Source organism: Myripristis murdjan, chromosome 14 (assembly GCF_902150065.1).
Source record: "Myripristis murdjan chromosome 14, fMyrMur1.1, whole genome shotgun sequence".
Taxonomy (NCBI): domain Eukaryota; kingdom Metazoa; phylum Chordata; class Actinopteri; order Holocentriformes; family Holocentridae; genus Myripristis; species Myripristis murdjan.
In genome coordinates this window covers 5,953,441-5,971,328 of record NC_043993.1, presented here as the reverse complement: position 1 = coordinate 5,971,328, position 17,888 = coordinate 5,953,441, and the positions used below count along the sequence as shown (strand labels likewise).

The window sequence follows — 17,888 nt, the reverse complement described above, 5'->3', positions numbered from 1 at the left end:
TTCATTGTGAATGCTGAATAAAAACAACATGTACATTTCTCTAGCCTTTTTCCTCCAGTGGGTGACGCCTGACATTTCAATGTTCACACCGCCTTTACAAAAAATAAGAAATGCTCCAGATTTTTGTTGTTTTGTTTTTAACTCCTCAGATCCCTGTTGTGAGGTCGGCCATCTTTGTTTAGTCTCAGCAGTATCCAAGACGTCCTGCCAAGGTGGTGAGCCTGGACTAGACCTAATCCTAAAAAAAGAAAAAGCAACGCTAAGGACACAAAGACGAGCCAGCAGCTCCAGAAGTGAACTACTCTGTCTGGGCGTGCTGTGTAGCTGTTGTGCACTGTGTAATTACACCCACAACCACTAAAATACCTATTGTAGCACACAACACTTCATCCACTGCAAAGTCAGGCAGGGAGCGAGCTGAGCCTCCTCTTCATAATCACTCCACTCTAAAACTGAATTCCTGATTGATGAGGAATTAAACCGATGAAAATTAATTGAACTTAATTAAATTTAAATTCTGGAATTCACATCTGCTATCCCTGCCTCTTGGTCAGGGTTGTGACACAATTATGACAATTCTGAAAGACAGAAAGGGCTTGATCCTTTCTTTTTGCCCTAATATATCAAGAAAAACTGGTCTGTCTGACTGGCTGATGAAAACTAGGACTTCTAACTGAGGTGTTTAGTGTCCTCGGGCATCTGTTGTCAATCTGGATCAGACTGTCGGGCCCACTAGGCAGATCAGCACCTGGGGCCCCACTTTACTCAATACAGGGCTCCCACAACCAATCAGATTTTTTCTGAAAGTTCATTTACATGCTTCTGAAAGGCGTGTGAGGGTCCAGCAGGCTCCGAGTTCAACAGAAGAAATCTGACCGAGTATCTCTGATCTGGCATTTAAATATATAATTTTGCTAATTATAAATACAGTTTTCTTGCAATTGTTTAAGGAATTTTTCAGTTTGTTTTTTTTTTGGCTATTTTTTCCCCACTGCTATTTTTTTTTTTTTTTACTAATGTTCTGGTAAGTTTTCTTTTTCTTTCAAAAAACATGGGGAAAAAGATAATTAGGAAATTAGAAAACACACTGGTAAAAAAATACAGAAAAACAATCAGAAAATCAGCAAAAATTCAGTAATAAAAAACAAGAAAATTAGTCAAAAAAAAAAAAAACACAAGAAAATCTGAAATAAATAAAAATAAAAATAAAATGAAATAAAATAAATTTTGTTCAGAGGTGAAATGAAACCTTTTAGAGTGTTCATCCTTTGGACCTACATTGATCTATTCATGGCACAATGCAGGGACCTTTTTTTCCTTTTCTTTTTTTAAACCTAGGGCCCCCACATGTCCAGAGACAGTACTGCTTGGTGACAGAAGGTAGCTGAACAAGCTGGCCTGTCTCTCCGATGATAAGGTATTCCATTCAGGATAAACATTACAGAGTCCGAGTTGTCGGCTACATAAAAATAACTTCCTGATATTTTTCCAGCTGTATTTGATTACAGCCATGATACGAGAGGGAGAGACAAGCTCTGTCACATCTCTGCAGATCCACCAAGGTGTGTGAGCTGGATCAGAAACTTATCAAGGGCAATAAAATATCATTATGATTATGATTATGATTATAATACAAGGGTAAAGTTTGAACATTAGTCCCAATCTCTTCCTTGTGCAGTCTGCAAGAGCTTTGATTTAGTCTCCCTTTATCACCAGATGTCCTCTTGCTAATTTTCCCCCCAGTAACTTTATGAATTAAGAGCACGTCTCTCTAACCACCAGACCATGAACACTTATTGAAAGACTATACCTAGTTTTTGTGAGATTGTCCTGATCAACTCAGCTCTTCCGTAACAAGAACAAAGACACTAAAACCATCACCGTGAACAGTCTGCCACGTGTGTGGTACATTGTTCATGCTGGTGATCCAAGCCAACACTTGACCATAAACTACGCTGAGTGACGCTGGGCCACTAGCATGCTCCACGTTTTTAGTAATACAAATGTTAGTGTTAAAATAATATATAGCCTGGAAATTAAATTCAAAAACAAAATATTATTCATTTGATATAGCCAATGCAGCTAGTATAATTTTGGAACAACCGCATTAACTGGCTAGCACTTATTAGCTGTTGGTAGTCACCCACCACATTCACTCCCCAGGAAAAACTAAATAGAGCCCAGGAATTTCATTATAGTTCATGTAAATTTCACCAAACTGCTACAATAAACTGTCACACCCAGCAAGATACAGAACAATTCAAGAGTGCTTATCATTTTAGCTTTTAGAGTGCTGTGAGTTTGATCACTTTTGAGAAATAGTTTGTGCTGTCTCTTAATCAACATGCAGTATGCCAAGAGTTTGTGTACCGGAGAAAATAACTGGATGATTTTGGCATCAGTGTTGCCTTCATTTAAAAACGACAAGTTGCAGCACTTTCAGTTGGTGTGTCTTCTTCTCTATGTGCTGTAAAAATGGAGCTGCTGCTGATGTATAAAGAAGTTCAGTCCTGGCTGACAATACACTGAAAGTCATCAATTAAATCAGTTGATCATCTCCAAAACATTCCTTATCACAGGGTGACAACATATAAAAGCCACGTGTATGGCTTTATGGGCATGATCATATTGTCTTTCTGCAGTCTAAATGCACTGTTGTTCTCCTACAGAAAAATAAACAGTGTTAATACCCACTGCAAAGAATTGTGGAAAAGAAATGTGGGAAAATAGAGCTTTCAGTATGTAAAAGGGGTTTCTCAACACAATTTACACAAGGTAAAGTGGTCAGGTTTATGGAGCTGTCTGGGGTCAGTGACTTGCTAAAGGGCACTGTGGCAGAGTTATAGACACCAGATACAAGCCAACACCCCCTTGCTGGTGCCAAGAAAAAACCCAGGAAACTCTTGTCTCTCTACCCGTCTACCAACCCGTGACTCCACCTGGTTTTCATACTGACCTTAAATAACTGGGGAAAAAAATGAAAAAAACAAGACCCACCTGCATGTCCTTAGTAGCGATCTCCCCTGGTGTGGGCCAGTTGTTGGCATCTCCAAAATCTCCAACCTGAACAACAAATCAAAAAGCAAACAAAAACAGATTAATCCAGTTTCTAGAAGGCATGTGGAGAGGCTTAGGTGATAACATACCCCATACAGTGGCTTTCTACAGAGGACGGGGAGTGTCCTTAAGATCAAATCAGAAAGTGAAGGTATTCTAAGGTCAAAGCGAAGACAACTACAACCTGTAAGTTCAGTAAGCAGATGAAAAGACACAGGCCTCCCGTAAAGCCTGTATTATTTCAGCAAATGAAACTGAAGGTTTTAATTTTGTTTTTCTATGAAAAGAGTGTCTTCTCCTTGGGTTTTACTATGTGCTAAAGCACAGCCTCAAATGGGTATCATATCTAGGAAGCCAGGGCATGTGTTTCTCCAGATTACAAATATTGTTGCCTGCCATCTGGTAGCAAATTTTCACTTACTGGGGTCAGGGAAAAGCAGCCTTAGGCATTTTGCAAAGAGAGCCGTGATATCAGGGGCTAGAAAACCAAAAGGACAACAACTACAGCAAGTTGCTCCGTTTGTACTGTCAACAGGATTCTTAAGACAGTATACATTTCAAAGAACATTTTTTATGGCTTATGCACAAACACAATCTGTTTATGTTTTACACCAATCTACGAGTGTGTATGTGGACAGTAAATAATGCACATTTGCTCATACATTTGCACACATCGTAAAGGAACGCCCTTGAACAGGAATGTGTGAATAGGGCAATTACAAACAGGTTTGTACCAAGTACCTGTAAAATTATTGGTAGCAGGCCAAGGAAAATACTTTTCGGTTTCACTTTCATTTAGTGATTTACCTGCATTAAATGTATAGCTATCAACACACTGATGTTTTCTTTTTTATATGTCTAACAACGTTTAGTCTTTACTGGTTGATCTGTGACTTTGATTGTGCTGCTGCAACAATGCATGTTACCCAAGGGAATCATTAAAGTTTCTTGCCATCTCATTGCACCAAGGTGTGGTCCCATACCTGGAGTACTACGGTCAATTATCTGCCATAAAAGGTTGAAAGTTGTGAATGAAATGCTTCAGGGAGAGTTTGTTTGCCTTATCTGGCCTGCCATTGGCTTACCAAGAACTCTCATTTGCATTACAGGAAGCATACTGAGCCTTTCTACACACAGCTTGAGGCACGGCAGATAAACATCAGTGCGCAGAAGCACACAGCCCAATACCAACAATGAGCTGTCAAGCCAAACATTTTTTTGTGTTAATTGGGTTGCACCATTTTTGTTCTTTAATGCTAGTTTGCATAATTTATAATTATTACATGCTGGTTTTTAAGCAGCAGTAAAACATTTTACTCCATCCAGAATGCCCACAGTATTTGAATATAGTAAGGATCCTGACAAAAGCTGAGCACAGCAATTGTGAAGCTCTGTGTTTGGCTCAGTTCATCCATTTTAAACCTGCAGATAGATCAAAATCCTGTGACAACTGAACTGAAAGAAGGGCAAACTTTAGATTAGTGATGAACTGTTGAGATCCATGACTCAGCCAAAAGCCCTGCATGCAAATGTGTTCTTACACAAATGTACATGGTCACACACTAGTTGTTACACACATCCTGCATGTTCAAAGTGTTAGGCCCAACTTCTTCTTAAAAGCGACTGAACAGATGAATCGTGACACAATCGATCCATTATTAATTTCAGAGATTAAAGGGAGACATAGCTGAAAAGGCTTTAATATTTTGCACGTGGCATTAGGTCATTAGTGTCCTGAATCTGTTTTAAATTCACATGCATATTTAGGTGCACACCCAAAAGTGACAAAGATGTGCATATTTCAGTTGGGTGATTTTAAACTATTTCAATAACTGTCACAGAAAAATCTGCGACATTAAGAGCACAAAACTTATTTTTGATTAAATGTAACCATTTTTTTTTTTCAGTCTATTCCAAAACTTTCAGCTCAAATGTGCAACTAAAACAGGTTGGCCCACAGACAAACAACTACAGCCAATCACAGAGCTAAACATATGCTTTAGGGGGCAGACAAGCTGAACCCCAACAGCCAATCAGATGGCAAAAACAAGCTTGCACACTGCTGAGGCACACATCCCCTCACAACAGCAGCATGACAAAGTGTCCACGAGTTACTGAAGAAGATAATGCACTAAGTGGTGATAAGTGGATCTAGATTAACAAGACGTAAAAATGAGCAGGTCAGAGGGGGAAAGCAGCAGGGTCAGCAAGAACAGGAGGGCAGCTGCTACAGGTGAAGACACTGGTGACAATCGGTCACCCAGCCTCCGTCACATTGCAATGGTTTAGCTATGTCAGGCCTAACAAACCACATAGTCTTATGCTAATTATGATGGGAAAACGTCTTCCAACATGTGAAAAGGTATCTTTCCAAAACAGCACAAAGCAAGTATGAGTTTGCAGTATCATGCAAGCTTCATTCATCTCTTCAAGCAGTGGCCAAACTAAGCTTCAAGCAATTGTGTGAAATGACTTATAAGAAACAAAAACTTCCTTTGTGTGAATGCAAACAGCAAATTTAAATTATGTGTTTGGCTGTAGCAGGAAGTTGAAGTTTCATACAGTGTTGGGAGTTTTTGGTGTCACTATTCTACAAACAAGCAGGAGGAAGAAGTATAAAATTGAGGCATCTGGATGTGACACTGTAGCAGTTCATGTCCTATTGATTTTTTTCCTGATTCCTAAGGCTTTAGTATCAAGCAGAATATTGTTCAAATGTAGCAATGACTATCAGTGTGAGTCAATGGGTTAAAAAACAAACAAACACCTTTTTGGCCATATCGCACATACAGGTACATACATACAAACACTTTCAAAGTGGTCAATAGTTGGACAAGGCAGATGAAAACATGCACACACACACAAAGTACATTACCTTTCCTCCGCGTCTGGCTCTCGGTGGGTTCCCCGCTCTCACGACCTTGGCAGGGCCAGAAGACTCTGTGGAAACATAAAAATGGACATTACAACAGGCTTTGAATTCATGAACACAAATGTACAAGAAACTGGGAGAAAAATAATGATTAATTGAAATGAGCAAAAAAAACAAAACACAGATCAACAAGACAAAAGTAAAGGGAGAGAACATATGAAACGCAGCTTCTTTGCCTCTTCATTTTGGTTCTTGGCTTTGGCACTTGCCTTCTAACATACTCATTTCTTTATCTAAACTTCATCCGGGTGTTGTTTCTATTGCTTTCATTTGCTTTTTCATTATTTGTCTTTTCTATCTGGGGGGGGCAGGCACTCAATAAGCCATTTGGGCTCCTTTGGCTCTCATCCAGCACTTTTCCCTCTCCAGGTCTCCTTTACTTAATATTCTCCTGTGGCATCATTTGCAAATAAAACCAGCTAAAGCCTGGCCTAAATAACGGCCAGCAGCAACAAGGAACCAATAACATCAGTATTCTGCCAAGTCATAGTTAGAACTGGGTACAATAGCAAGGATTATTTCACCAGACCGACTCAAACAAACATGCAAATCAATCAAACATCAAACCATAAGTGCTGCACACTGGCTCAGTACAAGGAAAGCAAAACTGCAAGTTTTGTTTTACTAAAGCCAATGAGTGTGCTGAATGTCACTGGCAAAGAGACAAAAAGAAACTGTTGAAAATCTCCAGGGTGAACACTCAAACACACACACGCACGCGCACGCACGCGCACGCACACGCACGCGCACACACACACGCACACGCACGCACACACGCACACACACACACGCACACGCACGCACACGCACGCACGCACGCACGCACACACACACACACACACACACACACACACACACACACACACACACACACACACCACAGCAGCCAACAGACATTCATTGCCAATAGTCTCATCAAGAGAAAGTAATCAGTCTGGAGGCTGCAAAAAGGCTAAAGACCAAACGAGCATGTAAGAGAGAGATCTGGCAGGAAGTAGGACTTTTGGGAACATATGCAGCTCAGAACTGCACAATCACTTATTTACATGTAAGTCCATTAATGAATATGATTGATTATGTAGAGGTGCTTTTCCAATCTGTCCCTAAAGAAAGCACCATGTAGCTATAGGTGTGCACCTGGTCATGAATATGCACAACGATGCCAGCAGACCAGCAAGGCTCAAGATATCACGCAGACCTGGCTGGCCGCCACAGGTCGGGAATCTTGCCCCCTTTCCATCTTGGGATGGCAGCAACATAGGACACAGTGATAACAAAGAGCTAAACGGGCTCAGGGTGCCTTCGCCAAGCCATTGACACCATGAGAAAATCTGAGTAATCCCCTTAAGGTGCCATCATGTTGACATACAAAGCCAGAGATACAGAGTGAGTAAGAAAGAGGGGACAGCAAACTCTGCCATCAAGGACCAGTAATGTGCAGAGGTGCGAAGTATCAAAGTAGACAAGTAGTACAGTTGTCCCTCGCTATAACGCGGTTCACCGGCCTCGCAGTTTCGCGGATTTTTTTTAGTGCAACTTTGCATGCTTTTTTTTTTTTTTTTTTTTTTTACTGGACTTTTTTTTCTACAAAGGTTTGAACTTTGAGAGTGTTTAAACAAGAGAGAAAAGTGAGAAAATGCTAATGCCTGTCTGAGAAAAGTGTATAAAGTGTGTAGTGAGGGGTTTTACAGCCTTAAAACATCTGTAATAATTGTAAAAAATAAAGCTGACTACTTCGCGGATTGCGGGTTATTTTTAGAACGTAACTCCCGCGATTAACGAGGGACCACTGTATTTGCTTAAAGGACCATACCCATGATTCTGCATGTTTGGCCTAACATCTGCAAAATGTATATACTTCACATTTCTGCTAATCTTTTCCCAAAGCAAGCGGTCATGTAACTGTCTAATAGTTATTTTGCAGAACAAACTTCTACATGCAAACATAAAATTAACTCATAAAACATGATGCATTGTTACATTTCAGAATACTCCAAAGTCTATGTCTGCAGTTGAATCTACCTGAAAGGATCAATACTGTAACATTTTACAATACTGTAGGATTTCAGTACTTTTTCCACAACTGGTAGTGTGCTTGGTCTTCAATACAGATGGACACATTCATATATTCATACACAAGCACAGCATTTTCTCAGAAAAGCTGACAAATGATGATGCATAGCGGTACAATACAATGAATGCATACAGGAACATCAGGGATCACGAACAGGGACTGCTTTGAGATGCGGATGAAATAGGACAAAATCAAATAAATGCTGAACCATGAATGAAAACTGTGTTCTGATATGTTTAGTTTAATATCCATATTAGTTCTTGTATAGCCGTTCTTAGCTGAATATCAGTATGTACTGTGAAAGTATATGGGCTGTTGAGCCTCTTTGCACCAATATCAATCAGACAATTCTCTACTTACTGCATTTGACCAGTAACACACACATGTAAAATGGAGTCTAACTGTAAATCTGTAGCAGAGCATGTCTGCGCTGTGCTCATACATCAGAGTTTCTTCATCAGCTTATGTGGTGGTACAATTATTCACCCTCCTTGACACTGGAAAAAAAAATGTGACAGGCCATAATCTACATTCTGCCATGTCACTCTGTGCAAAGGTTTTGTAAGCATGACTAGTTAGTTCAGTTGCTTTCTAATGACCAGGCTTTGTTTGGTAGAGGAAACCCAGAGAGACTGTATATACATATTTCATGTGTGTTTTTCACTGGAAAATTCAACACTGTATTCATACCTGAACTTAAGACCTCGGTTTTAAGATTTTGTTGGTGTTCAAAATAATTTGTTTTGGCAAGGGCTGGGCAAGTTGACTGTGAGGCAGGTCACATGAGCAGAATATCAGCAGAAGATTATTTGTCATGACAGTATTACAATTTGTGAAATGCCATTTGGTCAACATCTACATTAAATGTCAAGTTGTGTATCAGGGCAACGTTTTTAGGCCCATCATTTTTCCAGAAATATAAGCATTCATCTTCCATACTTTCCCAGGCCTGCTGAGGAATCCAGTGAAAGAACGGGGGTTAAAGAGAGAGATTAGTGGCCGTGTGTAATATCAGTGTACAGCAAGTTGTGCGTACTTACAGTATCACAATCCTTTAAGCAAGAACATAAAATGAAAACTGAGATCAAGTGGAGGTCACTTTTCCAGACTGACTGACTTTACAACCACAATGTAACGAAAGCTAAGGCCAAAAGCAGCATTGTCTTTGACTGAAAATCAGCTGCTTTACCCAGAGCAAGAATGCAGAGTTGTTTTACATTACCTGTTGTACATTGCCTGATTGAAATTCTGGTGTCAGGTACAGTCAACTGACGGAAATGCAGCATACCGGAAGTGCTGACCAAAAATCACTTCCAAAACAGCAGCAAGTGGGCGCTCTGTCCCGAGAAAACTGGACTCACCAATGTTGGATCTTTAGCCTCTCTCTAAGTCACTTTCAAAAGAAAGGGCATGCTTTCACGGTTGTATCATTTGTGTCATCAAGCCACTCCAATAGCTTTATGAAAGATGATTTCCGGGATCTTTTCTTCTCTATTTAGTAGTATACAGTATAAAGTAACATGAAGTACGGGAGAAACAACAATGATTGTGCAACCTGAGCCCAGAATGTTGTGAGGATGCCCAAACCCATCACAATGATCCTACGTTCCACACAAACTTAGATCATCAACTGCATGGCCACGAGTGAAAAGTTCAAAGTAAAAATTCTGCTTTGTAAACTTTGTAAAAGTGCAAAGCTATGCATGTGTGATGGAGACCGAGGAAAATTCACAGTTAAGGTGTAAGGTTAAAACTTCACAACAAACCTTTTGCTTCTTTTGCCCAAGTAGATACTATTAGATCAGCAGAAATTGTGAGCAGGTTTTCCTAAGCGGTGTAACTAAAATTTAACTGTGTCTGGGTGCAGAGGAGATAAACATCTGACTGACAGATCTGAATTTGCCCTTCTGATACCCATTCAACAAATTACAGAGGAAACTAAACTAGAAGGTTTAGTTGCAATGACAGAACATTCCCATAATTAAAGTAAATAAATAAAATAGAAATAAAATACAAAAGCACAGATAGCTAGCCTTGGGTTTTTGACCATGATCAGCAATCGTCCAACACTGGGCAAGCTATTTCTCACGAGTAACTTGCCCTGGAAACAGATTTCAGCCTCCTGTTCAGACCTGTTAGCACAACTATGCATGAGATCCCATTTGGACGAAACTGCTTGAAGGGAGTAATCAAAGTCAGTCATCTATCCACTTTGAATGAGGCTGCATCACTTGACAACACCATCAGAAACTCAGCTTAAGGAAACTGTTTAGTCTACTACAGCTACTAAATGAAGCGTCTAAAATCAGGGAAATGAGACTTTAGTTTGGTTTCAAAGAGCATTTTGTCTGTCAGTTAGCAAGCAAAGCCTTCTGGGGCTCCAGACAGTGGAAACACTTCAACAAATCTTGTCTCATTCTTGGAGAAGCAATTGTCTTGGTGTGTAGTGCAGAAACATATTGACAGCTTCCAAAGCAGCACATTACACGCTGATGGAAGTGGGGAACAGCATTTTTATATAGGCCCCTGTGAACTCACGCGCAACTGAAATGTCTATAGGCTTTGTGAAGTTGGCTGCTTATCGTCTTTACTAACAGTTTGTTGTTAAACGTAAGCTTCTTTAACACTGGAGGCAAAAACTGCTGATTTGAGCAGTAATGGCCAGTCAGCATCTCATACTCCTGCAGGCGTGACGCTGGCTTCAATAGTCTGCTGCTTATCCTAATCATGGCTGATAGCATCACGTGAACTCGTCATTCAGCCAAAAATCACCAACAAACGATGAGAACTTAGAAGACCTCCAAAGTTGCCATTCTCATCCATGTGCAAGACTTTGTTTGACTTGACTAACTCCAGATCAGGATCGTGCTAAAAGGGATATATAAATTAGAACATTTTCTGCTACCAGTATACATAGATCCCTTAGATTTTTAGGAACAGTAACCCTCTGGAAATCTGCTTTCCCACTAGCACTAGGTTTTTGTTCAGTTTGGAAGCTGCTGGATTTCAAAGTTTCCCTGCCAGGCTCACAAGCCAAACTGATTATTAGAGAGGAAGACAAACAATAAACCAAGACCAGTGGTTTTCAAACTGGCGTCTGGGGACCACCAAGGGGTCCAATGAGAGGGTTCCACGGGATCTCCAGAAAAAGAGGGAATAGATGAATTTACTTTTATGACATTTTTTTTGGACGTTAGAAAAGGGAATTGCATAAGACATCCATTTTGATCCGTCTTGGAATTCACGGTGATCCTAGTTTAATCATCGTTTAGCCATGCTGGCTTTTGTTTTTTCCAAACCGAACAACAAAAATTGTCTCAAAGGGAATCCCTTAGAACAAAATCCTCTTGAACAGGGGTCCGTGGTTTATTGTGCATGGATTTTGGGGGTCCTTGACATGAAAAAGTATGTGGATGCCTGAAAAACAACTGCTTACAAGAATACCACCAAAAGAGCAAAAGTGATTGGGCATTTGCTTAGCTTCTATTTACAGTTGGCATGTAACACCACAAGAGCAGATTAAGATTGAGCATTTAAGACTCGTTTTGAAGAACACGATGGAAGTCCTACATTATAATTTTTCTTCAGGGGTCTCCTCAGTAATCTGATCTAGAAAAGCCACCTTGTGCGACAACTTTCTGCTGAATAAAGTAAAGAAATCAGAATGAATTCCTTATGTATTTATTCAGTCTTTCCTGCTTTTGTGAGCACTTTCAGCGTGAGCACTAATCTGAAAGTCTGCTATTTTGAAATACACCATGCCTCTGCTGCTTACAGTCCATGACGTACACTGTTTAATGAGTGTGTTGCTTGTATGAGCCTACACACACATGCACACACCAGCTTGGAGCTTTTTGTGCAACCATTATGAATGACCTCCTGACATTTCCAATGGGGTGCTGAAATGCCGCAGCATTCGACAGTCATTGGCTCTCATACAAGTTGAGCACGAACACATTCTGACATTATGGAAGCAGAGTTGCTGGCATCACTGTTCTGGATTCCTCTTGGCTTTTTCTGAATAGCTATCGATGCAAATGGGAATGACTGGTGACATGCTAAATATCGAGGTTTGCCGCCCTTGTCATCATGAGAAGACTGACAGACTCAGAAAAAAAAAAAAAAAATCAGACCACAAGTTGGGGGGAAAACAAAACAGCAAAACTGCTTGGCCCATATCACTGCATTACTTCTATCTAATAAGTAAAAAAAAAAAAAGAAGAAGAAGTTGGAGGATTTTACATTCTGAAGTATTTTTAAATGACCACACTGTCACTATTTCCTTGGACCATAAAAACACAGCTGACGTTTCAACCTGTTTCTGCCTGTTTGTTTTGTTCAGGACGTTTCTCGATGGTCACTTGGCACTTCCCAGACGTCAAACTTTTATTTTGGGTTCCTGCTATTCAATACAAACGCCACATTGTTGATTTCTGTTTACAGACATTACAGGACTGCATTTCAGGGAATTCAGAGATCACATGCAGCTCTGATGAAAATCTAAGCTCTGAGAAAGGCAGTTAAATAGTATTTTTTCTATTTCCAAGTACGATGTTCCCCTGTTGTCTTGAATGTAGCATAACTCCGGTAGGTGTATTCCTTCTCAACAGAGTGCTTTCTGTACCGCTCATTTTTCTAAGCACTCGCCGACTTAGCAAAACAACATAAAATAGTTTGGAATAATGTTTTTTTTTTTTTTTTTCTGAAACATAAGGTAACCATAAAGACATGTAAGATGTTGTCATTATTTTGTTTATGATCATTATGCTGGGTAACTTTTTCTGCAGACGGATATGGCATGAGAAAGTGTCTGGTTGTCTTTGTGTGTTTCAGTGACAATTTGAATGAACACAGGAAAAACATGCAGCATGGGGAAAATATTGCAGAGTTTGCTGTTAAGTGGCAGTTACGTGCTTTTTGTTGCAATCAAGCATCAGAAAAGTATTGAATTAGACTATATTCAAATGTCAAATAATAGATAGGTGGAGATCATGTTAGATTAAGAACTGCAAAATTGTCACATCGTCGCCCACATATCATAGGCCAAGTTAATTTTCTATGGCAACTCACATCACTGATAAAAAAGGACCGAAAGGTTTAGGCCTGCAGCACACATCTAACTGAATTATATTTTGTAAGACACAAACCTTTGTCCCTGGAAAATCCGCATATAGCAACTGGACACATTTGATGGTCAAACCTATACACGTGCACTTCAGGTGCTCAAGACTGGGGACTGGATTAAACAGTAACTACAAAGACAAACATCACAATTCTCAAAAACCTTGCTAAAAATAAACTAATATCTGCCATGCTGATTGTGAGTGCAGTGTGTTACAAAATGACCTTCAGAGAACATTTAACACTACAGCAATAACTACATTTAGACATTAACATTGGTATATAGCAATAAAAATCTTAACGAATGAGAGGCTGTAGGGTTGGGGTGAGGTAATTACAACAAAATGATAAAACCTTACACAATAAAATAACAAACAAAACCAAAAGGGCCTACCTGTTTTAAAGCCGGATAAAACAGCTGCAGAAACTGTAACTGTGGTCTTCATGGTCTAAATATCTGGACTAAGCGCCCAAACAGACTAATTTCATCCACATATTTTAAATACCTGTGGAATTTTTTAACATCAATATGTATGTATTTTTGGAATCCTTTAATGTCTTTAATTTTGCATCAGAAAATGATCACTAAAATTCTGCTGAGTTTTGGTTTTAGCGAGTTTCTCCATGTTCTACCTTTCACTTAACCAATTAAACAACAGTCACTTGCTAGGTCCTTTGAAATCTTTCAGGGCATCGTTCAGGGGCACTTTCCTGTTCATAAAACTGTATTTGACAGGTGAAAACTGCCTGATCAATACATGTGGGGTGTGGAAATGGTGGAATGCATTGGCCAAACTGTCATCTAGATCTGAAACACGTACAAAATTTTTGACTTGTGTGAGGACAGAAACAAGAAAGGTTTCAGGCTTGTTTCCAGCTAAGTCGGAAAACCCCCCAAATTGTCCATTGCCTTCAGGGGCTAAATGGTTGTCGGACAACAGCCGATGGGTTCTGGGATTGAAAATGGGGTGCTGTGTGTTTGAGTTGAGCTGATAAAAGCAGTGCATGGCTATCAGCTGAGAAGCGCATCACGATTCCCCCACTATGCGCATGCAAGGCATCACTCTCAGGCTTCTAAGTGTTTTTTAGTGTTCAAATCAGATGACAGTTTAATGTCAGGGAGAGCAGCCTAGAAGCAGGACGCCTGCCAAACTGTATGCTTGTGCTCCTCAGGCAAAGTCAGCAGCTACTGGGGGAGTTTGCTGTGCGTTAAAATAAAACACTCATTTACAGAGGTCAGCTTCTTTTCACTGAGAAAACAAGGCCAGATGAACAGCAAAGAAGTGGTCATTTTGATTACTGTTCTGGCACTTGGCAGGAGTTAATATACCACTCTGCTTATAACATTTATTCATTCTGACATTTAATTGCATTAAATTAAAATTCCACCTTTTCATACCTATACACCACGTAAGTCAAACTCAAGGCCAGTGAGATGACTTTGATTTTCTGTAAAGTCAAGTTTCATATTTCCCACAAAACAGATACTACAAACCCCAGCATGCACTGCAACGCCCTGCACTATCAACACCACAAAACACCTTGGTGCCCCCATAGTTACATAGCTATCAGAGTAAATGTTTTAGGATGGATCCGAAACACTTCCCTTTGTGGGATATTCTTGCAGTTTTTTGCTTCAGTTAAATGGAAAAAAGTAACAAACACATTACCTGATAAAAAAGTAAGCTGTTGGTTGGCTGTAAAACAGTGGAATTCCAGTACATAGTCTGCTTTTCTCTTCTCTTACGAGAATCAAACAATTGAATGCCAGCAGTCAACAGATACATGCTCTTACATGTTTACCTTACTAAACATTTGGCTGCAAATTCAGATCTGTGTGAAAAAGCCCAAGATCAAATTTGTCCCAAGGCGTTCCCAGCACACCCTGTTTTTGGCTCATTTGGCTAAGCACGGGCGTTATCATTTTATAACCGAAGTCACGACTCTTGGTACCAAAGGCAAAATTTTGGTAGTGTGACAACATCACAATAGCTGACCCTGCCATTTTTTTTTTATAAGATGGCCCAAGAGGCTCCTCCAGCCTATTACTCCCTTTTTTGAGGAGTGAAAGCACCTTGAGAACAGTCTGACTTGACAGGTACGAGTGAAAGGCTGGGTGTTATCTCAGCTCTATGTGCGACACTGTACAAGAACACTGATAAGACTGTTAAAGTCTCTCCAACTCAAGGACAGGACAGGTGTGCATGTGTATGTCTGTGTGCATGTGTGTGTGTGTGTGTGTGTGTGTGTGTTCACCAGTGTTGGACATGTAAGTGACAGAGTGAGTGAAAGAAAAAAAAGGCACATGACAAACTTGTGAAAGGATAATGAGGAAAGAAAGAGCTGGACAGGAGCGAGAGGGAGACAGAGTGCGCAGTACAGAGCGAGACAGCTGCACCGCACTAGGTCCACTTGTCGGGGGCCGTCACTGTGTGGCTGCAGGGCTGCGACAGCGCTCTGCACACACGCTCTCCCACTCGCCGCCTTCTTCTAGTGTTTCTCATGAGATGACAATTCTGGTTACCTGCCAGGAAAATTAACGTGCCCCAGCAAACTTGATTCCTATGTATTTTGGCTGCTGTGGTGGACTGAGGCTATGTCCACCCTAAACAAGGTAGCCTAAATATGAACATGCTGTTTTAGCCTGTTCAAACGTTCTGCAGACCATTTTCCAAAACTCCCGCCATCTCTGAAATGCCTAAACTGCTTCCCCCTATGGAGCACGCCCACACTCATGGCCTGCATATGCTCAATACTAATTACCCCGTCTAGACTACAATGACACACCAGCATTTTCAAACTTGCATACCTTGGGGAGAGTTTTTGGAAAAACAAAACAAAACAAAAAAAGGTTTCAAGTTTACCTGGCTAACTGTGGGCTGTCAGATTTGGCATTTCTGGTCAATGTGGATTTCAAACAAGGCAACAATAAACATGCAGTCCCCCCTCCGGGGCAAACAGCACCAAAAATAATCACCTTGTTTTGACCTGTGATTGTATCTCTCCCCTATCCTCCACCAGTGTAATCCTAAAAATGTCAAAATGCAGCAGTGAGATAAATCAGTGGTGTCTGAAATATTTCCCAACACAAACAGACAAATGATATCATCCTTGCTTTGGATCAGTCAGTGTAGTTTCTAAGACTTTAAAATGGCATAATAAACATCTGAAATGCACAATATCCCAAAGTTTTTGTTAAAATTGCATCAGTGGGGTCTCAGATGTAGCACAAGTCAAGACTAAATGACAGCACCCCGTTGCAGTGCAGTACTGAAAATGCTCAAATGCTCAATACTGCACATGTGCTTCCCCACACAGAGCTAATGAGATGGGAGTATAACAGTTGGCTAATGTTGCAGGAGCAAGGAGCAAGTTAGAGTGTGCTAGCCTCATGAGCTTATAGCAGAGGGAAAAAAAGAGATACTAAGACATTAGGAGTAGCCTCTCTCTGGTGGGACTCAGCAGAGATACTTCACTTTGTTAAATGATGTACTGCCAAAGTACATCCTGCTTGGGTCTTTGCACACAACAGCAATGGCCTAGAAAAACTGTTAGTCACAATGAAATTACACTGATCGCATCTTGCTTACTAAATGTGATGTCTTTCCTGTTGAAACAGGATATTGGGGTGTGGCTTAACATGGGGAGGGGTAATTCAAAAGGATAAATCATAAATCAGCTAAAAATACTTTTTAATGCATTCTGTTGTTAGCTCTTTTTTTTTTATTTCACTGTGACTTGAAACATCTGAATCGAGTATTAAACCGCAAACATGTTCCACCTCACCTCTCAGTTCCTCATTCTCTCATTTACCTACTCCTCCTCCTCCTCTCTCCTGTGGTAGTTCATTCCCTACCTCTTTCTCTCACTCTCTCATCAGAGCTAGTTTTTGCAGCTTGCTGTGTACATTAGACTGCCACAGGCTACCATCAGCATTAGCCACCACCAACCCCCACCTCTCCTCAACGATTCACATTATCTCTTCCCATTTCTCCATCTCCCTCATATCAACTCGAAAAGTTTTACAGACAATAACTTCAACACACATTACAATCATGTAAATAAACAAACGAGTTTGTTGTGTTACCCCGACATGCAGGGACATAAATTTAGGGCCGGGACCACTCATCGCTCATTACTGATAAATCCGTAACAGGCAGATCATCAATAAGTAAAACATATCATTGTATTTGTATTATTTCGTATCATATAGTATTATATTTTAACTAAATAAATTTGAAAGCCAACTGGGTTTCCAAACGCTCTCTTCCTGGTTTTCCCTAGTAACAGTTGAGGTAGTTGGCTGTGATTGGCTGCAAAGTGAGTGCAAATGTTACCCCTGTACCGAGTTAATGAAGTCAGAAATCAGACTGTGTTCAGAACTGAGGAACTAAACTGACGCTGAACACATCTGTTTTTTTTTTTTGACGACTTGATAATTTTGTGCCGATGTATCGAATTTTCAAAATGGCATATTGTCCCAGATCTACTTAATTTAGCTTATCACTACACTGGCTCTCCCTTAGCCAGCCTTTCTCCCTGCACACACAGGGAGACAGAGGCACCGCAGTACAAACACTTCAGGTGGAGTCTAATGCTACATTCCCAAGGGTGCTACAGCATGCAACCCTGGCAAAACCAGCTCCAAACCCTACTGGGTATTGCTGGTTAAGCCTATAAATAAACCTGGTGCCACGTAGGCTC

General features: G+C 40.4%; 1 protein-coding gene across 2 annotated transcripts in view; it reads right to left on the bottom strand.

The window, feature by feature from the left end:
* Positions 1–17,888, bottom strand: part of larp1 (La ribonucleoprotein 1, translational regulator) — a 62,989-nt gene that overhangs the window by 33,203 nt on the left and 11,898 nt on the right. For both annotated transcript variants that reach the window (XM_030068389.1, XM_030068390.1), the window contains exons 2-3: positions 5,933–5,997; positions 2,998–3,063 (exon numbers count right to left, since the gene is read on the bottom strand). In XM_030068389.1, coding sequence (XP_029924249.1) covers positions 2,998–3,063; positions 5,933–5,997 — 131 coding nt within the window. The remainder of the gene's footprint in view (positions 1–2,997; positions 3,064–5,932; positions 5,998–17,888) is intronic.